Genomic DNA, 27,623 nt, shown 5'->3' on the forward strand with positions numbered 1-27,623 from the left:
AGCTACAGAGAAAATCTGGAATTGATAATCTAATTTAAACCAGGATATAAGACAAAAATGTCACCAATATGAGCTACAGCAGAAAATTCATCTGGAATCAGATAATGAGATGGAAGCACAAACATACACACATACACACACACACCCACACACACACACACACCACACACACACACACACACACAACCTGGAAGTGTTTTTTAAGGTAATTTTTCCAGGCAAAAAATATATTGACTCACTCGTCCAGGAACTCCAGCACCAGTACAGTCCAACTGTGCAAGAAAGGTAATTTTTCCAGGCAAAAAATATATTGACTCACTCGTCCAGGAACTCCAGCACCAGTACAGTCCAAACCCTGTGAGGTAAAAATATGTTTTGAAACAATTTAAGGAACAATACCCCATATTAACATACATCAACATCCATGAAAAAATGTATATAAAACAACAGCCTTGCTCTTAAATGCTATGTATCAGCCCTCTGACAACCCCCCCACCCCTACCCTACATCCTGAAGAATCTTAATTTTGTCTTGATGCAGTGTTTTTCATTTAAGTTATTAAAGAGATGTATTAAGAGATTACGCCAGTGAAAATGAAACTTTTGAGTAGTCAGCCAAGCTGGATCACTGGCACAGAAGCTAGATCCTAATGAGGCATTTATATAATATGCCAAAATAAACAACGCTGCAGTCATTTATTCCCAGCAAGCCTGGACAGAGAGCGGGATTTAGCACACAAACACACAGTACTCATTCGTTATGATTCAGTGTTTGACATTACCCTGTCTCCCTTCTCTCCTTTGAGGCCTGACTGACCCGCATAGCCTTCCTGAATAACCTGCAATAAAATGAAGAATTCAATGTACTCCATGTTTAGAGCACAATGTCATGTGGACCCTATGTTGAAAAGACCAGCTTGGATTGAGCCGGTAAGCAAAAATGTGTTTACTGTGCCAAGATTTCAATCTTGTACATGCAAATATGGAACAGTGCATGTGACGTGATAAAAGCACTGATCAACTGTGTAAAAATATCTGCCTCTGGGCAAAAAAAAAAAAAAAAAAAAAAAATAGAAAACAATAACTAGTATTTCTAAATGCATTTTGTACATTAACACTACACAGTGCATGTGTGTTTGCAAGTGCATTGATAGCTGCTTCTCATAATGTTCTTATAAATGTTCCTCCAAAGCAGCCACTGTCTGCTGGCCAACCTTTAAACATTCATACCCAACAGGTATCATGAATCCTTGCCAAACTTTTCAAAGACATAAATGCATCTCTTTCCAAGGGCGTGATAACGCAGCACTCATGCACACTCATGCATGCAAATCCTGCTGTCTACCTACACAGCCATTAAACATGCTGCACACATAACAAACTGAACGGGAATACCCACACTTGATTCCTCATTGAGCAGTACACAGCCTGCACACTGGAAAACAGAGAAAACCAGGTTGCTCCTATCCATGACATGTCTGCGTGTGATTTTTGAAATAGTATTTCACTCCACTCTACTTTAAACCAGCTTTGCTTTTGATGTTGCTACATATGTTGGCCTGCTGGTGGCAGTGCAACATAACGTTAATTGGCATGGGAGTGCAGAATCGGGGGTGCGCGCATGAGGACCACGACTGCGTGTCATTTCAGCTTGCTGCTGTTCTCTCACGGGAGACAAAGATCAATAGGAACAGAAGATTCCTCATGGCAATGTTTCCCAATGCCTGCTGCAAAGCTATAAGAGAGGGGGACACGCAAAGTCAAATACTTATACATAGCTGTTAGTTTCTAGCGGAAAAGCAAAATTAAAACAAAATCCACCACCCGACCAGTACTGCTCAGCCAACAGGCGGTAAACGTGCATTGATGTGGTGAGGTAAGAGAGAAGGAGAGGAAGGGGCCCATCTCTGTGCCACAGCTCTGAGAACGGTTGGCTGACGCGCTGGGCTGATTCATTCTTTCCAGAGATGCACACAGAAGAAAGCTACATGATGAAAATCAACTCTTTGAGATTTTCACGCACTCGCTCTGCTCGCATGAATGAATGGATTTATGTGTGATCCTATATTCTATTGTTAGAGACCATATCGTTTTAAGAGTCTTTGTCTATGACCAATTGTGCGCTCAGTGCTGTAGAGGAATATACTGGGTTTAATACAATTTAAGCTCAAACAGCAGCATTTGAGGCATTATATTGCCACATATATTATCAGCAAATTTAATTTCAAAGCAAAAAATCTAGGTTACACTAAGGCACTTACTATATAGTGAATAGGGCTGATCCATAAACATTAAAATACCCAGTTTTCATAGTATAAACAGAAGACATGAAGAATCTGGATGCTAACGTTAATCTTTTGTTAGAAAAAAAATACTAACCTTTTCTGCAGTCAATTTTACAACTTATTTGCCAACTGTAACAACTAAAACACTAAAATGGTTGTTAAAAGATGAAAAGATGTTTAAATCCTTCAAAAGTGCCCCTGTTTACTTCCACTGTTATTGCCTCATTGTAATCTTGATTTGTGCTTTTATGTCGATTCAAGAAAATGGAGGAAGACCAACTTTTGAATGATTTAGCAAATGTGAGATTGATCCCATGACAAAAAAGGACACCTGGGGTTGTGTGGACTTCACAGATGCACAAGGCCTTAAATCCAAATCAGTGTTACTCATAATATGAAGTATTTAGCAATATTTGGAATATCTGTTTTTATATTCTCAACTCTCATTTTAATTTAAGTTTTACAAATTATGTTCTTATGTTCTTAACATTTATATATATATATATATATATATATATATATATATATATATATATATATATATATATATATATATATAAACAAAATCATAATCTAAAAAGTAATTTTAGAATAATTTAAGCTTTATTTATTTCTACTTTTTGTGTTAGTTTCCGTGTGTCTGTGTGTGTTCATCTAATGTTTATATTTTATTTCAGCTTTAGTTACATTGCTAAAAATGTTTTTTTATAGTTTAATTTCAGTTATCAACAACACTTGTTCGCAACAATTTGAGACACGGCCGTTGACCCACTGTTTAGCTCTTAAAATAAATCAAAACCAAAAAAGTCCCACTCACATCCCACTCAAATATTGGCATTTTCAGGCTTTGCATTTCATTTGAAAAAAGGTAATACCTTTTTTCTATGAGTCATAAAAATAAGTTGAGTGTTGAGTGGGTGCAGAGAGGGGAAAAGGTGACAAACAGACAAGAGTTTTATGTACGAAACATGGGCGTTATTCACATATTGTGCCAGATAAGCACATTTACCAAGCAAAAGCAAGTCCCTCTAATTCCAGGTGGTGTAATATTACACAATATGCTCTGTTATCAGAAGTAAATGATCTCATGAGTTTGTCAGGGTCAGTGTCAATGTTCTTCCCACTGCAACTCAGCATGCAACAATTTACTTACCAATTAAACTGAATTCCTACAGCTATTGGGTGAAATCTGCTGGGGCCACTATTCTTTTTGTCAGGTTTGAAGCTTTATAATTGGGATGGTCAGTTGCTGTTCATGGCAAATAAAAATAATTGATTTTCTGATTACAAAATTCAAATAACTTACTTTTTCTGCCAGTTCCTTGGATCCAAGAATTTCCTGTAAAACATAAAAAACAAAGAAATGGACAATGTAAGAAATGTTTATGTTACAAACTTTAAAAAAATACAATGAATCCAAATTAGCTACAGATCTAATAACCATGTTTTCAGCAAACATGAAAAGAGATCATATAAAACAGGAAAGCCTCCTGAATAGGGTCTTGCAATGTCTAGCAATGCCTATGTACTGTACATATTATGCCATTTCTAATTTTTCATGCATACATAGCAATGTTCTGCTGACTTGATGTTGGCATATTCAAGTGTTTGCTTTATGTAGAATTGTTTGTATTGTCATTTCACCGTGAGTTCCATCAGTATGATCAACAGTGAATATGAAACTCTTTTGAAAGAGAGCAAATGGGAAGGAGAACTGGCAGGAACAGAAAGGGGAAAGTGCAGTGAGGAGGAACATGATTTAAAGAGAACATCATGGACAGGCAGAAAAACAAAAGATGTGTTTGCGGAGCAGATGTGAAAGTAAATCCTCGAGTCATGTCCGAACAGAGAAAGCAAACACAGCATCAGAAAGGCTAATCAGAATGGATAGGCATGAAAAAGGAAGGAGAAATCATAAAAACAAGAGTATGACATAAAAGTGCTCAGTACCTAATCTCCGGTCATACCCTGAGATCCAGTTTAGAAATTGCTGGGAGGGCATGCACGCATGCACAACAAACGCTAAAAACAGGGTTCCACAGAGAACACAAAATGGACATGTTGTCCATACAGCTACAGGCTTGCACAGGATGGAAGAGAATTGTGATGACCTGTTCCAAAAACCCTGGTGGAATGAGCGCATGAATAATGCAGGAAACTTTGTTCAGCTGCAACCAATTTCTCCCTGCTAGTGATCTCGAGAGAAAACGGATGTGATGACAGAAGAATGCTGTACTTTTAAGGGACTTTAATGCGGGGTGGATTGAGGATCTGCGTCGGAGGAAGGGGTTAATCCAGAAGTAGACTAATGCTAGCAGCGTCCAACACAGCCTGGAACTCATTACAGTCTGTCGTAAAGCAAGACTGCTATGGTACAAGACAGTAACCTGGGTCAGGGGAAAACATGGGAGCTTGTGTGAATGATTTTTTTTTTCTTTTTTGGCCTGTCTGCGCATGTGTATCTCCAACAGATAAATAAAGAACAGGGCTGGATTATGTCTGTGCTGAGCTCGAGCTCACAGCTGTGGAGCTGTCTGGTAAAGATTGTGTATGGAAGAATTCCACAAATTAACAAAATTACCATCATTTGTGCATGATCTCATGTACACGTCGGCAAAACATGGCAGTTTCTTTAAAAGTAATGCAACTGCAAGTATATTGAAGACATATTCTACACACACACTCACACACACACACACACACACACACACACACACACACACACACACACACACACACACACACACACACACACACACACACACACACACACACACGTTTAACCCTCTGGTATTGTTTATTTGGGGATCACACTTGTGATGTACCCAAAAGTGACAGAGAATTTTCACCTGTAATGTATTAATTTTAGGGGCAGCAGTGGCCTAATTGTCAGAGAGTTGGACTTGCAATATATTATTTTGTATTTTGAGAGAATTTAATGGTACTAACTAATACTTATGCAATAATTATGATATTTTTTTTTCCAATTGAGAATATTTTTTTTCTCTAATATTTTAAATTACTTTTCAATTAAGTAACTATAAGTGTATTAATGGGGTAAGAAAAATAAACTTATTTCATTATACATATTTAATGTAAGTTTGTTTCTCAAGAAAATGTATCTCACTGTAAAGATGTTTGCTTGAAAGTAAGGTAAAACATACTTAATTCTTGCAGTGTATAAATTGTGCATTGCTGTCTAAATTCAGGCAATTGCTCAATTTGCTGGCAAGGTCAAACATAATTTTGTTAGTTCTGCTAACATTTTATCAGAGGGATTAAATGAGCAAATACTGAGACAGGAAGTGGCATTAAGCACACAAAGTGATACATCTAATGTGTACCAGTGGAGCTAATTCCTCCGTCACTATGGCAGCAAAGATTAAGAGAGCATTTACACCACAAAACCATTTTAAATCATTTCCACCTCAAATCTCCCACTGTCCTCGTGAGAGAATGGAGAGTGATTCGTGTTGAGACGTTTATCCACACAAAGCGGGAGTTGAATGTTGGTATACGTGTGACCATGTGTAGACGTAACAAACTGCTTTGAGTGCATTTGGCTCCAGTACAGGGCCCTCTGGATGTAATTATGTCGCATGTGTGAGTTTATATGAAAGAATACACGTGGCAAGCAGAGGAGATATGTGACCAGTTGGAGACCAGCTGAAGTACCTTCACCAACCAGCTTTTTATTAGCCCTGCTAATGATCATGACTCACTGCTGCCAGGAGAAACAACAAGAGCAGCCCACACCAACATCACAAATCCTCTTTTCCTCAGAGGACAAGATACTCCCCGCATATACACAGCTTGTGTTAGCAGTGAAAATAGCATCCAAATGTTTGGTTTAAGTGGAAGTCATTGTTATCTGGAAAAGACTTAAGGTTAATGCAAAAAGATGTGATTTTTCAGCAGTCAAATTGTGTTGCTGATGTAAACTTCAGCTCTACTCCATGCAACTTTGATGGAGTTTTGTTCATAGTGTATGGTTGACTAACAGTAGGATTGTTTTAAAGGGACAGCTCACCCAAAAATGAAAACTCTATCATTTACTCGCCCCATTTTACTCCAAACCTGTATGATTGTTCTTTTTCCATGAAACACGCAGGAGGTATTTAGCCAAATGGCTAATTTTCTCTTTTCCCATAAAATTAAGCTTGATAATAGCATCCTGCTGTCAAGTAAAAAAAAAAAAGTATATATATATATTTATATAATATATATATATATATATATATTTCTAAATATATCTTTGAAATGTTGAATATAATATAATATGATATAATATAATATAATAAAAATATTTAAATATTAAAACTTCATTATAAAATTTCAATAAAATAACATAAACATACATTTAAGTACTGAGTAATATTAAGTAACTACATGTATTTACTATATGGTTAGGGTAAAGATTAGGGTTTGACTTATGGTTACTTGTAATTATGCATAATTTATTGTTTTCATAATAGCAAGTACATGTAACGTGTAATAAGGACACCTTAAAATAAAGTGTTACCTATATACAAACCAAAATTTATTCAGACAGCTTCAAGATTTCTCACATGATCACAGTTTATTTGCTGTTTAGAAAATGATAGAATTCAGAGTTTAACTGTGTCAGAACAAATTCATCTTGATAATGTCATATATCTTTGATGGAAAGGTATGTAATGAATTAATTGAATAGCTGTCAGCTGTTAAATTTAAGTTCTTAATTAGATAATACCAATTTAGGTCAAAGACATTCAAAATTAACACTAATAACAGGAGAGAAAAAAGAGAGAGAGCGAGAAGGACAACATGTAGATGCAGGAACAAGAAGAGAAAGAGCAAGTATGAAAAATATAAGAGCTTTGGTTATCGTATATTTATGTTGTGTTTTAAAATAGTGTGTTGAATAAAAAATACAGCTCGTTAAAAAGTGCATCTTGAGCCCTCTTCAATATGTTCCATTCCATTGCATTCTTTCTACTTTTGAACACAAGGATGCATCCTCTGTCTACGCCCCCTTAATAGCTCCCACTGAGAGCAAGTACGTGTGTGTCATCAAACACTTCAAACCATCACAAGATCAGGATCCCACATTCAATAACTAACAACCCCTCTCTTAATTTCTGTGAGATCTTTTCAATACACTACCACAGTTACACAGTCTCACTTTCAAATTCATAATCAAAGTATCAATTTTTGTTTCAAGCAAGTAAATGAATTCATGGACTGTATTTTAACAACAACATTTCTACAAATGAACTGCAAAAGATTCAAATTTTTAACAGTCAAATTAATTTACCTGAGCGAAGGGATTGGGCGCAAACTCCACCTGGTTCTCTGCGGCTCGTCGACTCTTGGGAGTGTCCGGTGGGCACTACAGAAGCACAAAGAGCACGTCAAACTGATTTAGGTATAATATAATATTAGATGAAGTTTTTAAACTTAAAATAACTTAAAATTAAATTTGCTGGAAAAAAAAAAATAAAAAAAATAAATAAAATAAAATAAAATAAAATAAAATAAAATAAAACAATTACTGAAAATATAAAAATAAAAGCTAATATGAATAAAAAAAACACTAACACTAAAACAACACTGGATTTAATTTGATTTATATTTTAAAAAATCCTTCTCATGCACATTTACTGGTATTGATATAAATGTGGTCCTTCAAGACATCTACAACATAAGACATCTTTTCTTCTGCATCTCAAGATGCAATCGCTGACTCCTCTGCTTTTAAAAAGCCACGTAAGAGCAAATGCATTCAAGGGGGAAATAGTTGCCCTTGTTTCCATTTTAAACACTGCTTGCAGGGAGCTTTGAGCATTCGCCCCAAAACAACAGAACACAAAGAACTTTGCTGGCTTACATTCAAACACACACACACACACACACACACTATGGAATCCAAGTTTTAGTCAGATGGTTTTAATGCTATTCATACCTTACCTCACAAATAGGTAACTAACATGTAAAGGGAATAATCATTTTTTCAGATTAAAAATGGTACATCTTGCACATAACTAATGATATCTAATAGTTCTTGGCTGTGAAATATCCTCTGATCCAAAATTGCATCAAATTTCAAAATGCCAGCTCAGAGTTGGCTGTACCTATTCCCATCTGCACTTCCTTTGTCAAATAAGTTTGGCAGGTGACATTTCCTGATCTCTACCTTCTTTACTCTTGCAGGCTGTGGGTGGCTGTATGCTTTTCATACAGGCTGAAGTTATCTGCAAGTGACGCATTCCTGTGAGCCTTTTCGATTCAGCAAACCTTGCCAAAGCTCTGATCAATTCAGAAAAGAGAAACGCACCAAATTCCAAATCCTCAAATAAAGCAGCACTCCCACATCGATGACTCAAGCGCTGTTCCTCCACCATAGCCATCCCGATGGAGCTTGATCCATCAAGTACAACTACAACAATGATTTTTTTGACAGAAAGAAGGCATCCATGTCCTCAGCAAAACATGAGCTTTGCCTCCACTGTGATCACTGAAAACATGTGCGAATGTTTCATCAGCTAGGGAGAAATATTACTTGACAATACTGGGAAAAACACACACCCTTTAAAAAAGTCTTCTACCTATGCTTGAACTGTGGTAGGTTCAAACCTCTAAGGTAAAATTATATAGCTATTTGTATAATATAAATGCATGGGACCATAACATTGTTAACTGACTCACTCTTAACTATTTTCACAGCTATTTTGATGCAAACTGCTTCACTTTTAAATAAATAGTTAACCTCAAAAATTGAATTATATTTTCTCTTTCTGTCTCACTCTCTATTTTTCCATATTTGTCTGTTTTTTAACCTTTCAATACCATTCAAAAATCAGGAGTCAGTAATTTTTTTTTTCTAGAAATAAAACTTAAATAATAATAATAATAATAATAATAGTAATAAGTCTCTTACGCTCACCAAGACTACATTTATTTAATCAGAAACACTTCAATACTCGAATTTCAACTTAAACATGTTTAAATATGTTCTAATTTTCGTTTTCATTTACATTAAATTATTTCATTTTTATTTTATTTTATTTTATTTCAATTACCAAAACTATTTAAAATAGTTTGAGTAAACTTTTTCTAAGGTGAACTATTTCTTTGTCTGAACAAACAACTTAATGTAGTTCAATCATTTATTTGTAATTTTAATATGGAAATCCAAAACATGCAGACAACCATTAATACTGAGCCTTGCAGTATCCTCTATGCTAAAAATGAAACAAATTAGTGACAGAATGATTTATCAGACTAAATAAATGTTGATAATGTCAAAATAGCTAATTACTCTACACATAAAAAAACAAAAGAAAATATATAGATTTCCTTTACTTTACTTTTTTTTTTTTTTACAATACAAAATACTTTTTACTTTTTGTTAACATTTTTGTTCATTTCCAGCAAACACTATCCAAATAAGTATTGTTTTTTTTGTGTAGAACTCATTTTAAACCCTGCTCTCTATATACAGTAATGCCATAAAAAGCCATTTAACAGCCCATAGTGGGTGAATACTCATAGAAATGAATTCACTAGACAAAACGTGTTTGAAATTCCACATAATACCACGTATAAAAGCATTTTACAGTGTTTTTACCAGTTCAGGCTTTATTACCCGAGCTCCAGGTATCTCACAGCAGGCCTCCTGGACAGCCAGAGAGGGGTCACAATACACCATCACTTGCTGGACGTCAATCTGAAGAAAGATAAAGAGAGAAAGCATATTAAAAGCAGAGCAAGAACAAAGAAAATGAGCTTTTTAAATGCTGGACCCCCACTGCTTTACATATGACAAATATCACCACAATCACGATAATTTCTCTAATTAACAAAATAAACAAACAAAAATGGAAATTAGTAATGGATGAAGCTCGGTTAAACTAGCATGGGCTGTTCTTTTCATCTTTTTCGAACTGAGAGAGCTCAGTAGCATTAGCCCTGAAGAGAAGCGCCTGTAGTCTTCCTGTCTCTCATACATCCACAGACACACCCCTGAAACATTTCCTAGGCAGACAGCATGCCTAGGGCAAAACCTGCGGGAAGCCGGCTTATAGAAAACATCTACTTCCTACTACTCTATTAGCAGTGTAGTGCTCAATTATCAGAGGAGCCGGAAGCTTCAGCAGTCCTTCATCTAATCTAAATCATTATAAGGAAAACCAAATCCCCTCAAAAACACACAAAAGTGTTTGTAGGATCAGCAGAGGTCCTCACCTCCACAGGAGCAGCATCAGTAGCCCTCATACCCAACAGCGTGTGTCCATTGATGGGTAACTGGCCACGGAGCTCCAGGGGCTTGTTCTCAATGGAGCTGCAGTCCACGTGCAGGGAGACCGCATCTCTCTGCAGACTCAGAGCCACCTTATGCCAGTGCATGTCCTTCAGGGATTCCACACCATCACCTTCGAACACACACCCCACCATGGACCCTTCAGGGTCAGCCCCTCTCGCCCGCAGGGCCAGGTTACCATCTGGACCATTCCAGTCCAGTGACAACTAAAGGAGTGTGATAAATAGGGAAAGAGAGAGTTTGATTCAGAAAATGTGATAATGTTGAGGCTGCAGTATTAGTATTGGTGTAGCATAATCAAGAACTAGTTTTAAAATGAAAGATGTTTAACTAACTATTCAAGAGCTCTATCGCATAAACCTATAGTATATTTAAGTCAGAAATGCAACACTCACGTATAAAACATAAGCAGCATGGCTAGTTAACATTTATGAAAAATAATTCAAAAACGTAGTTAATGATAAAGTTCAAGATTTGCTGATACATTATTAAATTCTAAAGTTGCATCTGTTAACATTATTTAATGTACTTGAGGTGACATGAAGTAACAATGAACAAATGTATTTCATTAACATTAACAAATATTAATAAATACAGTAACAAATGAATTGCTCATTAGTTAATTTTAGTGAATACATTAAAAAAGTGACCTTACTGTTTAGTGTTACCAATGAATTTGAATGAATCAATTTATATGTGATTCAATGACCCACTCACATGTTTTTGTACCTGAATGAATCAGCGTTTTGAACAAATCGATTGAGTTAATGATTCAGTGACTCATTCATACTTGGTTCAGTCCTGAATTAATCATGTTTTTAACGAGTTGATTAAATGAATGATTCAATGATTCTCTTACTGTATAAACAGTCACCTGTCTGGTGTAACAATGTAACTTTTGTAAAAGAGTAACTAAAAATCTTTTGCAATTTTATCAGATTATATACATGTTATGGGTAAGCATGCTGCTATCAGCACTACTCAGTCTGTCACATTTTTTTCTAATATTTTAAAGGGGTCATATGATGCTTTTTTGAAGTTCATTATTTTGTGTATTTGGTGTAACAGAATATGTTGACATGATTTAATGGTGTGACCCTGTCTCTCCCCCTCTCTCTCTAACACACAACGCGCAAAACTCCGCATTTGAACAGTCAAAAGCAAATACTTAAACTAATAACAAAACAAATAAAGTGCTTTTGCTTACACCTAGATACACACAGCATCTCCCTGACATGGCTGCTTCAACACTAACTGCAGTTACTGAAACCACACCTTCTTTCTCTGCGTGAACATTAGGGTGGCATTACGCAAATATTTCCACACAGTGATGTAGAGATGTGGGGGCATATTTGAATGAGCCGTTTTAGGGGGGTGTGGCAGAGTCTTAACTTTGATAAAGAATATCTCTTTGGATTTGAGACTTTAGTCTTTGCAACTTTACAGATCTTCTTCATGCAAAAAAAGAGATTGTAACACTCCAAAGAGAAAGGAAAAAATTGAAATCGCATCATATGACCCCTTTAAAAATAATAAGCAATTAGTATTTTATTATTTAGAATGCAGCTCTATAATTAGCAGTTCCTAAAGGCACAGATCTATGGACTTGAGAGCAAAGTGGACACACACCTGAGGATAGCCATGTTCATCAGATATCTGGAACAGGTAAATGTTATCATTTAAAGATTTCTTCTTCAGCAGCAAGGTGAAGACCAGGGTGAACTCCTCTGGAAGTCCACGAGGAAACACTTGACTGAGGAGACAAGTGTGCGGTTAGACTGCAGTACACGTACAAACAAATAAATGTGGAGCAGCTGGTTGTAAGAGTAAAGAAACAGTCTGAATGCTAGCAGAAGGGGGAGTATCTCTGTATTAATGGTGCTGTGGATACAGATATAGGGATAACCCCTGACACTAATTTTGAAAAGAAATGCAGCTCAGCAAACCTCATCTTCATTCTCAACTTCTATCTCTCGCTAGATAAACAGTTTGCCTGCCTCTTGGTGGGTCAAGGGCAGGCAAACTCCAGGAATGTGTTTACCATCCCAAATATACACACACACAGACTCTGTACTGGAGTTTATTTACACGCAAGTCATGGAACAACGGGAAGCTGATCATAAGCACATAAACATGCATACATAACACGCACAACAATGAGCAGGTAATGTGTTTGTCTCTAAAATGAGATGACAATGATTTATAACAGAGACCTGGAATCCAAAGTAATAACAGTGAGGCCAGCCTCCTCGAGGAAAAAATGAAATCAGGACTAAACACTAGAGAGAGAGTGAGAGAGAGAGAGGGCGAGGGAGAGAGAGAGAGAGAGAGAGAGAGAGAGAGAGAGAGAGAGAGACTGTGCAGGATGAAACTTCCTATAAAAATCAATAATTAACAAAACCCCACAAAAAATTCCTTGATAAATCAATGATTAAAAATTCAATACAGAAATTCAGCCTTGGTGAGCATAACAGATTACTTTCAAACCCCAAACTTATTTGAACGGTATTCTATGTGAATACAACTAATATGCTTGTTGTATTCCACTTGATGATAGTTTCATCTATATATATATAACACTAGGGGTGTAATGGTACACAGAAGTCACGGTTCGGTACATCGCTTTTGGGGTCATGGTTCGAAAATGCCCTCAATTATATTAATTGTAAAGTTCAAAGCTTTTAAACAGCATTTATTTGGTGTCAAGTGAGCAGTTTTTAATTAATTAGCTAATTACTTAAAAAAAACACAAAGCATCATTATCAGCAACAGCCATAACAAGATGCTGATTATCAGTTATTCTTATCAGGCCCCAATTTTTTTTGCACTTCTTCTTGGACACAAATACAAAGACCCGAGTAAACACACTCAAACCTATACCCTCCATCTTTCTCCAAGGTGAGGTGAAATTCAAGATAAAGGAAAGCAAAAGTTAGACAGTTCTATTACAAGCCAAGCCTAAGCTAAGAGAATGACTAACACAGAGGTGGCCCAACAATTTAAACACCATCTGCTGCTATCAAGTATCAGAGACCGGCTGACAAGACTTTACATTAAACTTTATCTCATAGAAAGAGAATGTCGGAGACCATTTATGGAGGAAGAATCCTGTTTTTTCCACACCTCTGCAGTAAGCCGGCCATATCGAGTGAATTTGGAGTGCAGGCTCTCGCACTCTGGCTGAGATGAGATTTAGAGCAGAAGAAAAAGAGCTCAGGTTTCAAATGGGGAAAGCACCTGGGGCTCTGGAAAACCCATTCTAAGAGAGAAACTCCCTGATGATGGGGGGATTTGACTATGTCTGTGTGTATGTGTATCTTTGCCTTTCCTTTTAAAGTTTCAGAAAGTCAAACTGTACAACTTCCAAGCAAAACACAACTATTATTGCAGCTGAAGGAGGTATAGGATAGAATAAGAAAGCATTTTGATGAGAAAAATTGAAATCTGACCTTTGTGTATTAACAAGTATGACCACATTTTGTACCATTGTTGTGATCCTTTATGAATCTCACACAAGAGTTCTCAAGAGACCTCCAACCTAACATCTGGATCCAATTACCTAAAGTTTCTTGTAATGCATCATCAGCGCCAAGATGAGCTGCATCAGCTCCTCATGTTTATTTGCGACTGCCAAGCAGCTCTCTCTAAAGGGAATGTCAGCCAGGGAACAGCCATCATTTCATGATGGGGAGATAAACAGCTGCTCAAGCACTATTAGTGACAACAGATCACATGTCCAAACATCTGAAAACAAATGGGTAACTATCCAGGAGGAAGGGAGATAAAGACAATTCATTAGCTCCATGTCCATTATAGCATAATAATGGAGTTCATGTCACTCAAAACCTTTACAGGTTTCAAACTCTTAATCTTTAGCCCTTTTGGAAAGAATTTGTTTTCTAGGTGATGTTTGAATTGCAGCTGAAGTGTTCATTTCAGATAATTCTGTTTTTAACAATTAAAAAAAAAAAAAAACATGTTTCTTTCATTGTGCATTCCAATTAATCTCAATCAAACTGCAGTTGGGTTATTTTGATTAAGTAAAAATAACTAAAAAATACAGCTAACTAACACAATAACAACATGATAACATAACAAAAAACCCTTAAAAACAGGGGTTATCAGTTTTTGCAAATTAAAAACTATTCAATTGTTAAAGGAGCTGTATGTAAGAAATCTATTTCAATTAATCATAAAATGGCCCTGATGTGTCACTAGACATTAAGAAATCATGTTCATTTCAAATACTTATATCACTGACAACAGTAGTCCGGCCAGGATATTGTCATTTAAAAAGTGGACCTTGCAGCCCTCAACTGATGTTGATGTTGTCATTTTGTGTTTTGGCCTGACGCGCCTCCCTCCACCTATCTACCAATCACGAAGTCAGTAGTGTTTCGGGATCCGTGTTGCCAGCTTTGCTGTAACCTACCCTAACTCCAGTCGGATAAAAAATGTCTAATGTTACTAAATCAAAAAGACCTCGTTATAATTCAGAAATTCGTCGTGACAAAGTCCGAAATAAAACAAGAATTTGTATTGGAGATGCTTTTGACAGATGGAGACGGCTGAAAACGGAGAAGAATTTGAACACAGACGCCAACGTTGCTAATTTTCTCCTGGACAGGTAAGATTCATCTATGCTTGGCTAACTTGTACTTGATGTCAATGGACATTTCATATATTCATTACAGTCGAACAAAGTTATGCATGTTTGTGCAAAGTAACATAACGTCAGCTCACATGGACGTATACTAACATTAGCAATGCATTACAGGAGCCCGTTTCTCTGTCATTATGCTGAGACGCTGAGGAAAACAACATTAGCATGCCCATTATGGCAATTTGAAACGTAATTGAGACAGTAGCCTAGACTAACAGTTACCGTTCTGTCTGTCACATATGAGCATAAATCTTTACGATTATACTGTCACATACGAGCATAAATCTTTACGATTATACTGTCACATACGAGCATAAATCTTTACGATTATACTGTCACATACGAGCATAAATCTTTACGATTATACTGTCACATACGAGCATAAATCTTTACGATTATATTTAACTAATGACAATTAGTACATTTTTTAAATACATAATTACTTATCAAAATATCTCTCATGAAGCATATACATAATTAACAGAAAAAAAAAAAAAAACTTACTGTGTACGTCTGTTCGTCACTTGCCATTGGAAGCTCATTGAAGCAGCATACGTTTCTGCTGAATCCTGCAGCTCATCTGGCAACCTCGAGTCAGGGGGTAGGGGGAGGGGATACACCACTCTACAGTATTTTTATAGTGATTGCAGTACCAGTTTAGGCCACAATCCTACATACGGCTCCTTTAACTATTGAAATGCCTTAACTAGAATATGATGAAACAAATGTAGCATTTTGGATCAAAATACAGTCCCACTTCCTCCAAATGTTTACAGAGGTACAGTAGTTAGAGTTAAATACTTATTTAATTTGTTTATGGCTTTTCACATACAGTAGCTCTTGACCCTGAGTTACATTCTAAAACCCGCTTTTAACCCCAGATAAAGGTATGTGTCATACTTTTAATTTAGAAGCACAGAAACCCTGTGTTATGAAAACAGTATTTTAGCTGTGTTAACCCTGCATTTCGGTGCCAACTGTACAGTGTGAAATATGTGTTAGAATGTTACAGCTACACGCTTAGAAGCCAACAACCAATCACGGGCCTCATATTCACATGATTTGGTCAGGCACGGAAACATAGCATGTTGTATGTACAGTCGTTTCAGCACTTGAAAGGAAAAAAATGTCAAATGATGACAGAACATGCATAAATTGGAGTAAAGAAGAGACTCATTCCTAACTTTATAAAAATCATTGTGTAAAATTTGATAATACTGTTGGCTCTATATACTTTACATTAAACTTCATCTCACAGAAAGAGAATGTAAAACTTGATCATGCTGTCACCAATATATAATAAGAGGATGTGCAGTGCTAGAGTCATTAAGTAAATGCTGCATGCCACATTCGTCCAATCAATGACATTTACACTGCAAATATGCTAATAAGAATATAAACCCTGGGTTTAGGAATGTACAGTGTGAAACAGCAGCTTATAGATACCCAGAATAAATGATTAACCCCGGGTAAAGTATGAGAAGTGTGTTAAAAGCAAAGCAAGATAACCCAGAATTCTCTTTACCTGGGGTTTAGAATGATTAACTATTTCAGATGTGAAAAGTTCTTATGAGATCCACAAGTTAGCCTGTACAAAAAAAAAGTCACGCAGCCTTTTCAGAGAAAAGTAGTCCTGTCCGAATAGGGATTTTGAAGGACACCATTTGTGTGTGTAAATTCATGACATAGTGTATACGCTGCAGATCGAGGACAGAGCAAGTACAAAAATAAAAGAGTATAAAACGGTTATACAGTCCAGCACAAGAGAGAGAGCTTTAATATTACTCCTCTGACCTATTTGACTCAAACACTCAAGCTCTAATTTCTGTTAAGTCTACATGAGAGAAGCATAACAGGAAATTCTAATAAAGAAGCTGATGTGTAGTCTAAACCAATGCAAACTGACTTTCATCCCAACATACAATACCAGAGGAAACAGAACCCATTAGCTTATATCATTGTCAATTTTCATCTACGCACGGCTCAGTAAAAGTATTGTCATAAAACGGATTGCTACTGTGGTTTGAGGTCACACCAAAAGCACTTAAAGTTATTGTTAATAAAAAATTTAACAGCGTTTCTGTGTAAAAGCACAAAGCAGAGTGTAATCCGCTGAAATGTTTATCTGCAGCAAGATGGACGTAACTTAAGGAGGAAGTCAAAATCGCTCTGGTGACATTATTGCGATTCTTTCATGACGCTAGTGTAAATGTTAGACCAAATAACAGTCAACGGCCAGGAATTCAAGGCTTGTACTGACCTGCTAGAATACCTTGGAAGTTCTGCAATTCTGACTTATTGTACTGTATGTTTTATTGCTTTTAGATACAGAATGAACAGGCTCCATCATCTGAGAGAGAGTGAAAAATGTAGTTTTTTCTATAACTGACCATGAAGGGTCACAGAAAATGATGGAAAATAACTTTCCCTCTCTTAGAATCTCTGAGGAAAAATAGATACCAAAAGAGACAAACAAAAGAAGAAAGATTAAAAATTTACTATGTAGGTTGGATGAGTTGTACTTTCCCAAGGCGAAGGATGACAGGCCCTCTCAGGTTTCGGATCTTCTTGACCTCGCTGTTCTTCAACAGGGAGAAACTGCGCACCAGATTGAAACCTGCAGATCGGGCAATCAATCCATTTACCACCCCACAGGATAATAAATCAGTGAGCTGCTAGTTGACATGCCCTATGCTATGTATCAACTCTTCTGTGCCAGTTTTCAATTCACGTAAAGCCAAAGGAGGGACCTTAACACTGGGAGCATTTATATCTTTCAGCTCATGAACAGAGTTTGTTCCTTAGACTGACTTTATGGGCAATTGGGCTTTTATTAAGTGTATTAAAATGCTTAAATGATTACCGATGGCAGTGTATTCACATTATTATGTAGAGTGAACTTCTTTCAAATTTTTTGGATATACTATGCAAAATAATGGGCCAATTTGAAGTGTTTTTGTGTACAAAGCTGAATAAAATAGAAACCAGCATTGATTATGATGATAAATGTTTCTTTAGCACCAAATTAGAATATTAGAATGATTTCTTAAGGACTGTGTGACACTAAAGACTGGAGTAAATGGCTGCTGAAAATTCAGCTTTGACATCGCAATTTATGGAGCCCCTAAAGGGACATAATAATGCAAAATAAAATGAATGCAAGTGTGCTTCCTCCAGAAACTTTGCGTATGCTCATAAAACTTTTGTGATGGAAATAATATGAGGTGGGGAGAAAAACCTCAGAGAATGAAAAAGCATTTTCCTACCATCTCACATTTTTTGCCACCATAGGAAAAAAACAAACAAACTTATAAATACTTATAAATACTTAAAAATACGGATAGTTCACTCAAAAATGAAAGTTTTTGTCTACTCATTTACAGTAGCTCAAACCAGTGAACAATAACTTACATTTTGGTATCATATTAAAACACTTGGAATGTAACCTACATGTAATATAGACTACTTTTATAGCCTTTTTAGAGCTTGACAACCTGCCATCACTATTAATTTTCATTTATGGAAAAGAGCAGGTTGGACATTCAACTAAATATCTCTTTTTGTGTTCCTCAGAAGATCAAGAACATCATTCGGTATTGAAAAACCTGAGATGAGTAAATGATGACAAATGATGATTGTTTTCATGTTTCTTTAAGGGAGGTCTTTTAACACCTGTATTTACCTGTAATGTTGTCTCTGATAGTTTGAGGAAACTTCCATTCTTCTACCTGTATGGACGGGCAGCTGACACCTGTAAAAACAGAGAAGCAGTCAAGTTGAAGCAGATCTCTCACAAAACAACTTTAAAAACCTATCCATAAAACAACTTGTACAACCGATCATGAGGAGTCCTGTCAAAACTTGGTCCTGAACATGAGGTGAACAAGTTGAGGCGATCAAAGATTGTCTGAGGAGAGACAGACAACATCTAAGATATAAATGGAGCTAAAAATAACATGCTCTTGTCTGGAAGAATCACTCTCCCAATCTCACAAAGACAATGACAAGTGGTCTGACGCACTCTCGACTGATGGACAACATATGAAAAAGACCTAACTTTAAAAAGGTTCAGCCAAAGTACATCCTATGGCATGGTACATCCTGTGGAATTCAACTGTTTGAACTTTTAGCAAGGATGTCACATATCTTCTTTGGCTCACTTGGTGCTCTGTGTGTGTATGCATAAACAAATATATTCAAAATAAATAACAAAGGAAATCTGATCTTGACAGCAAATGATCACCATCCATTTTTACTGACAACCCTCATAACTTTTTGCCCATAACTATTGTACAACTTGACGTAAATGACTTTTTGAGGAACATTCCGCATTTAAAATCCACTCCAATATCATTTTGATTCTGTATATATCTTTCCATGTCTTTTTTCATGACCCACAAACACTGAAAAGTTCAGTTTAGGACAAGGCATTTGAAAAAGAAGACTTTTTCTTTGTGAAGAAGCATGTCAAAGGCGCCTGAGACGAGAAAAGTCTTTAATCAGCACGGTTTGATTGGCTCAAAGACACGTACATCAATCAACGTGCATTAGCAAGGTACTGCTCTGTATCCAAACTGTCACTTAGATGTTTCAGAGATCAGATGAGTATGAGAAACTCAAGCAATAACAGAGAGAAGCAGCTCAGAGCTGTCTCGTTGAGCTTCTAGTGACGGAGGAGAGCTGGTGATGGGGTTTCTAACTCGTATTCTTCCCCTGTCAAGTTACAAAGAGCTCTTTTTAAATCTACAACACCTGAATCTCTCCAGAGCTAACTCAGCACATATAGATAGGGAGGAAATGTCTCCAACAAAAACTTCTCTAACAGTTAAAGAATTAATTTTGAATTGTTCTCACATTTTCACTTTTTGAAATCAGACAGACTCGGCTAAATCCCTTTTCTTCTCGGTTATACAAAGCCCCTCTGCTTTCACACAGCAAAAAGGCGGGATTAAGATGCGGAGATGTCAGGGAGGAGATAGGAAAGCTGGAGGCGGCTCTCGCTCCCGAGGCAATGATGGAAAGTTGAATGCAAGGGGAGGAGAGGTGCATTTCAGATGCATGGAGAACAGACACGTCATCAAGCAACACAGACAGTGCTAGAGTTTGAAGTGGAGAGAAGATTTCTAAGATTTAGGATTTCATAAGTTAAGATTCAGAATTCTTTTAATTTAGAGATACGTACCTGTACGGGCTGCTTCACCAGAGACACTTGTGAGGTTCTTAGAAATAAAAAGTCCTTTACTTGCCAGAAGAAAGAAACCTTCATTTTAAAAATGGTAGAAGAAAAAACTTCTTCACCTTGCCTGGATTCAGTCAAAACGTCTCCTCATTAACATAAACATTATCATCAAAGCACATAAAAGTTATATATTGCATCCAACTCGTGTTCAGAATCACTCCCGCAGCCTCTGCTCTATTTGTCCCTGATTGAATATTGTTTATTGTATATTTTTAGGTGTCAGAGTTGGCCTGGAGAAACTCATTAAGGAAAAAGTCAATTGGGGATTTGCACAGCTTGGGGGGAGAAAAGTCATCCTAGAGACCTGCCATCCACCCTGTGAAACAAACCCAGGATAATAGGAGGTGGTTGAACATGTGAAAAGGCTTTTTGGTGGGTTTGTTTGTTAGCTTGTTCAATCATGCATCACCTCTGAGCACAACATGATGAAATGGCAAATGATGCAATCAGAACAGAAATGCACAAGAAAGAAGTCATATGAAAGTCACATAAAAATGTCTGTATATGATATTTCCGAACATGCACAAAGTAAGTAAAGTGCATTCATTTTGATCTAATGTTGACTTTAACAATGAAACATATGTGGTTCTATAATCTCATTCTTAACTGACTGTGGATGTCTGAAAAAGAGGTTTAGGCGTAAACATAGGTTAGCAGTATAATCATACTCTTAAACTATGCAATATTTTTGTTAAAAGAAGCAATAATGGGAACAGGGTTTATAAGCACACATTTCAGTAGAAGAATGGCTACATTCAGTCAGATTTGCATTATTATAATAATAAGATAAAACAGGATTATTATATACAGTATCATATTAGACTGGAGGTGTTGACATTTCTCACTGCTGCCTCAAACCCCTCAGACACCCAGCTTGAAAAGAGTCTTACAAGCAACATGTTCTAAGAGTATAAAGTGATGAATGATAGAGGACAAGTCCTTACAAAGTTTAAACTGAAGATTCTGCCTCTAAAAAAGCAGAGCTTCATGTTTCCCAAAATTATTAGAGCACAAGTCAGTCTTGTATGAAGCCAATAGCCAGTAGTTACAGTACGATGGTCATCAAAACTCTTGAAACTTCTTTAAAATGAGCCTAATTGCAACAAGAATACAAAGTGTCATTCTAAAAAAGAAAGAAAGAAACAAAAAAAAAGTAAAGTCTCACTGCAATACTGTGGGACCCCCACTTTACTCAGTTCTGCTGTATGAGAAAGTAAGGGGGAAGATGGAAAGGTCCCAAATTTCCATAACCATATTGTTGGGACACAGCCCTGGCAGTCTAGAGAACAAGGCATGGCATCACTCTTTAAACACTGAGCCATTTTCCACAGTTCCTTGTTCTTTTAGGATTTTCTATCCCTCCTTTTAATTTTAAATATATACAGACCTTATAAAAGTACATTTGAAAAAAAAAATAGTAAGAAAAGAGGCAACAATTACTTTGAGTTAACTTAAATTTGGCTAGTCTCCTCTGATCTGTGCTATGAGAAGCACAGACATTCAGCACACAGCAGATGTATTCACAGAAGGCTTCAGTAAAGAGTGCATTCAGCTGACCAATGATATGTAGTCGGGGTATTCACAAAATAGACAAAATATATATAGCATCTGTCATTCTTTATTCATCTTCATGTCGTTCAAAACACATGACTTTATTTCTTTCACGAAACATAAAAAGACATTTTAAAGAATCGTGCTAGTTGCAATAATGATGCTGACTTTCAAGCTTCAATATGCAAAAATACAACAATCTATCAGAAAAGTGGCCCTACAGCTTAAATTCCAAATGTTATAAAGCCAACAAAAATGATTAATATCTGCTTGTTATAGGCAAGTTCTTAAAAGAAGCAGTACGACTTTATCCGGTTGACAAACCTGAAAATCTGAACACAAATCTGAATGCTTTATCCATACATCAAACTGGTTCTCGAGTTCAACAGATTCACTCATCCATTCACAGTTGTTCTCAAGTTCAGTGGATAACCACTTGAAAACTATAGTTTGATTTGTAAGGACTTGGGATATAGTTCACAAGCTGTATTAAACACATTTATTGTGCTTTTGAATCATCATGCTTTCTGAAGCTTGAAATTGTCTGTCTCCATGGGGACTAAGAATAAGGTCATTTCTTCAAAATGTCTCCTTTTACATTCCATAGATGGGTTTAGAATGACATGAGGATTAGTAAATGATGACAGGATTTTCATTTTTGGCTAAATATTCAATATATTCATAATGTTATGTTTGCAGTAGTATGAATTAAACATACAGAATCTTAGCTTTTTGAACTAGCCTTTGACAAAGTCATCCTTTGATATGGAGAAAAGGCCCTTACCTTCAGCTAATGCCAGATGACCCCCGTGAACCAAGCAGATGGTGAGAAGCACCAGAGAGGAGCAGATGACCCTCATGACTCCCTCCTTCAGCTCCTAACCATGATGAAAAAGCAAAAAGAGAAAAACGTGAAAATAAAAAAGAAAAAAGAGACTAAAGTAAAAAATCAATAAACAAAACCATAAATAAACAATGTTATAAGTTTTTTTTTTTTTTACATTTAATACCATACATCTGCAATAAAAAGAGTTTATAAATAATTGCTGAAAGTGTAAGAAAGCATGTGGGAGCAGTCATAATCAATACAGCTGTTAAAGGCCAGATTAATAATGGTGCCTATTACGTTGGATGGGTGCTTTTTTAGAGTATAAATTGTGCTAATGATCCAAAGAATTTTCAATAAAGCTTTGTAATCCATGACATTTGACAATTACCATTACTGTGTCCATCTGTCCCTCTCAGTAACAGTGCCATCTCTCAAATACACAGCAACACAATGTTTCACCACATTGAATGCTAAATATAGACGCTGTATACTGCCTGATGTTTATAGATATCTGAAACAGCAGCCATTATCCACTAAAAAATATGTTTCATGTTTAATTCGTTCACATGTCATCCAGTTATCATCTTGGCAATAAAAATCATTTGCATTTGTTATACTTTTTTTTTTTTTGGATAAAAATATAAATTGTATAATAATTAAGTCAAACAACACACATCAAGTCATCCAACAACCAAGTATTTTATGCACAAGAAAATCTGCATGTTATGCAGAGTCCAAGTATATTTTGCACAAGAAAATCTGCATGCTATGCAGAGTACACTAAATAAGCTTGGGGCTTGGTAAGATAATTAAAATGTTTTTGAAATTAGTTTTGTATAATCACCTAGGATGCATTTATTTGATTGGAAATACAGTAAAACAGTAATATTGTGTAACATTATTACAATTTAAAACAACTGATTTATTCCTGTGATGCAAAGCCTAATTTTCAGCATCATTAATTCAGTCTTCAGTGTCACACGATCCTTCAGAAATCATTCTAATATGCTCATCTGAAGCTCAAGAAACATTTATTTTATTATCAGTGTTGAAAACAGTTGTGCTCAAGGTTTTAGTGTATTTTTCAGGATTCTTTGAAGAAAAAAACACTCAAAAGAACTTTATCACGTCTTTACTATCACTTGTTGATCAATTAAATGCATCCTTGCTGATCAAAAAAAAAAATTATATTATATTTTAATATTATATATTAATCATAGAGAACAAATACCAGACGAGTAGTAAGGTAATATCATACAAAATACTAAATAGCTGATACAGGATGTTGACAAACAATACAAAAAATATTTTTGCCATAAAAAACAAACAAACAAAAAAACTAGTTCTTATGTGTTTTGATGTATTATGTGAATCATGTCAGTGCATATGGAGGGATTCAGCACCTTTTATTCCTTGTAACAAAGGAATGAAACCAAATGTACAAACAAACAACCCCCATACACACCAACATAAATACACACAACCAGCACCACCTCACTCCCCTGTTTACAGACATGCTGCTCGCTCAAAGTGACCCTAACTGGCATGTCTGGACATGAACCTGTCAGGGTGATGCATTAGTCAGAAAGCCCGAGGGGGGAAGGTCTTCTCCTCGTCCTTTTATGGCTTTCTTGTAAATTTCAGCCCGTCGGTGATGTTTGTGCAGGCAACACCTAATCTGCATCCTCCGAATGAGGTCATACAACCTGTAGGCTCTGTACCAGTTGAGACACCAAAAGTGAAGGTTTCGTGCGAAATAACACCACCCCAGAGTATACACTTTTACCTGAAGATGAGAAACGCTCTACCTTCTCTCACTGACCTTTTCTGTCTGCTTGTATCATTCCGATTCAGTTATTTACAAAGCTCCAGCTCGCTTCTAACTTCAAAATCAACAGTGTTCTTGTAAACAAGACAACATCCATTCCAGGTGAGCGAGGCGGAGATACTCCATTACCTGTATTCAATGCCTCTGGGCAATTTCTCATTACCATTCACTTCCACGCACAGAAAAAGGAATGGAAATTAAAGCTTGTGCTTGTTTTGTTCCCTTTTCACTTTGTTTGCCGTGCAGCGAGAACAGCTGGACCACGCAGATAAAGGAAAGAGTCTCCCTAGCATTCTGTCTTGGCTCAGTGCCCAGCAATCTGAAGTGAATGTCTATAGTCGAAATGACAAAAGCACTAGTTAGGGAATCAAGTATGTGGGCTACAAACACACCAGGGCGACAACTCACAGACTTTCAATGAAAGATTGATAGTTACAATCAATCGATGCATGCGAAAACAATAATTCGGGACCATCTAAGAGAATGGCTAAAAGCGACAATGTGCATTTTTAATAAACAAGCGCTTTAATTAGCTATTGTTAAAATGTCTACAGTCATTTTGTTTCGCAGACCGCTGACAGGAAGGAGGCTGTCATGAAGGCGCGTAGTGTGTTGTTTTCATGTCAGAGTCTGAGAGCTCAGGGAAAGAGGGAGCGCTAAACTTTCTCTCTCTCTCTGCAGAGCAGTGCAACAAGCTGTATTTTTTATGCCTATGTTACGTATTTAGTGCTGTCAGTTAATCGCTGGGTTACAAACACCTCTTAAAATCACTATTTTGGGAAGGCAGGGTGCTAAAAATGTCACTTGTGTGAGGGCCTAATGATATGAAATCATAAACAATCTAAAAGTTAAACAGAAAGTTAGACTGAACCTGGTGCATATACCCAATTTTAGAAAGAGAACACAGCATTTGGTTACAAGAACCTGCGAGCTAGAGAGACACATCAAACACAAACAGAGACCAATCCAGAGAGATTTATAATGGGGTCTGTGGCATTTGTAATCATGTCTGCTGCACTGTTTAACCTTCAATTACAGCAGTTTGGCAATCATTTTCCTCCAAAGGAGCATTTATCTTTTTTTTTTTTTTTTTTTTTGTACAGCGTCTTTCTTCTCACTTAAGGCAGAGACTGGTTTGCTTGAAGCTTGGTTTATCAAACTCAACCTAATTATTGATGGATATGTGCGGCAAATCCAGCAAATGGGAACAGTCTGTGTCTAAAAGTTATGATGCAAACGTCTCTTCACCTTGTCTTCCCCTGCATTAGCAGCAGATGGTTTTATCATCAGATAGAGCATGCATTTTTTCCACTCCTACAGGCTGAATTTTTTTTTTTTTTTCGAATTTGTTTTTTTTTTTAAATCCCTGCCTATACCCTTGGCAGACAGTATGCTGAAAAGGTTTAGAAAGAGATTATTAATGAACTATGGTCTGCATCGAATTTAAAAGAACCTTGCCAGAGGGTTGCATTAAAGAAGTGTCCTGATTACACTTTGAAAGTTGCATCATTGCTGACAGGCAAAATCTGAAATGTCTAAAATAATAATAGTAATAATAAAAAAATATATAAATAAAAAATATAATTATCTGAGAGAATTGTTAGACTGCACAGCTGCAGAGTGCAGATGCGTCCCCTCCTCCTCATGCTGACAGCATCACAGGGATGTGATCATATTCCAAACGTCACTGTGACACGCAGCTCTCCAGATGCGCGCGTGGAAAGAGCAGCGCATATGCTGTCTTAGACACTTTTTATTTTATATTTTACTTTAAACAATTCTGCAGTGATTTGAATAAAAGTAGAGGCAAATAAAATTTACGCAGGCTAATATTGTTATTAAATATAATATTTATAACAAAGCCAAAGAGGAACCCCCCCACCCCCATTTTATATGTCCCTTTTTCGTACCGTTTTAACCAGTTACTCTTTGTTTAAATAACAAAATGCAATTATTACAAAAATTAACATTTATCTTCGTATTGTTTGTTTTTGTTTATACAAACACAATAAAAATATGCAGTAATTTATAAAGCACAGCGGTCTGAATACCCGGAGCGCGCGAGTTATAACGCTCTACCGCTGGGGGGCCAAGATTAGGGCAACAAGTCAAAACTTTTTTTTACCACAAACCAAAGTGGTAAAAAGTGATAAAAGAAAATGCATTTGCACTAATTGCATGTGCAATCCGACAGCACGTGGCACATTAAAACTTTAATGAAAACTGCACTGAAAAAAAACTAGGCTATGTGAACAGCATATTTGAATGAAGGAAATAAATTAAATCGGCTTTAATATAGAAAGAAGCATTGCTATTATTTGCATCCCCACAAAGCATTAAACGGGTGCTATATATGCATAGGCTACAGTATATTGACTAATAAATTATTTGTAAACTATATAGACAAGGCTACAAATGTCCCGTTTTAGTAGCCTAAATAATAATTAATGAAAACCTAAAACCTAATCTATATCTCCGGGGAGTTTGCAAGGACCAAATCGGAACCAAATACACATAATTTTACCTTCTGTGATCGTTAATCCAATTAATTATGGCAACATTAATCCACAGAAAACTCTTTTTATTGTAATCCAGTTTGCTGAAAGAGCTTCCAAGAGTCCTCTCTAGCGTGGATAAAGTTTTTGCCTGGGAGTTCTCCTTCTCCAACTCCTTTCTCCCCTCCCCTCAGAGTTGTTTTAATAAACTTTCCCTTCACTGTCGTTCCTCGATGGGAGAATCTCCAGGACACGCTTGATGACATCATCAGCTTCTCCGGCGGAGTCTGGAAACGAGCCGCAGGCTTTTCTTACCGCTGCCGCCTCCCACAAGTCCTGCTTTGTTTGATTCCTCCTTTTCAACTATGATTCCACGACTGAAGAACTTGTCTGAGGTCATGCTAATGCAGACAACGCTGTGGGTAAGACGGG

At 36.5% G+C, this 27,623-nt stretch overlaps 1 protein-coding gene across 1 annotated transcript; it reads right to left on the reverse strand.

The window, feature by feature from the left end:
• Positions 1–235: 235 nt before the first annotated feature.
• Positions 236–27,623, reverse strand: LOC109091985 (collagen alpha-1(XVI) chain-like). The gene is made up of 12 exons (XM_042745489.1): positions 27,221–27,623; positions 22,824–22,917; positions 18,932–19,000; positions 17,749–17,866; positions 12,216–12,339; positions 10,511–10,792; positions 9,894–9,992; positions 7,581–7,655; positions 3,591–3,623; positions 1,399–1,434; positions 782–838; positions 236–355 (listed from the first exon to the last, which is right to left on the reverse strand). Exons 2-12 carry the CDS (start codon positions 22,897–22,899, stop codon positions 236–238), a joined length of 1,089 nt encoding a protein of 362 aa, XP_042601423.1. The 5' UTR covers positions 22,900–22,917; positions 27,221–27,623.

Source organism: Cyprinus carpio, chromosome B19, assembly GCF_018340385.1.
Source record: "Cyprinus carpio isolate SPL01 chromosome B19, ASM1834038v1, whole genome shotgun sequence".
NCBI classification, from domain to species: Eukaryota; Metazoa; Chordata; class Actinopteri; order Cypriniformes; family Cyprinidae; genus Cyprinus; species Cyprinus carpio.

Bases quoted from the DNA above. Each gene is read 5' to 3' on its own strand.
- LOC109091985 (XM_042745489.1), bottom strand. From the start codon at position 22,899: ATGAGGGTCATCTGCTCCTCTCTGGTGCTTCTCACCATCTGCTTGGTT. The intron at 10,793-12,215 runs GTGTGTGTCCAC...ACACTCCTTTAG, and splicing joins ATGAACATGGCTATCCTCAG to TTGTCACTGGACTGGAATGG. The intron at 839-1,398 runs GTGGGTATTCCC...ATTTTATTGCAG, and splicing joins TGCTCAATGAGGAATCAAGT to GTTATTCAGGAAGGCTATGC.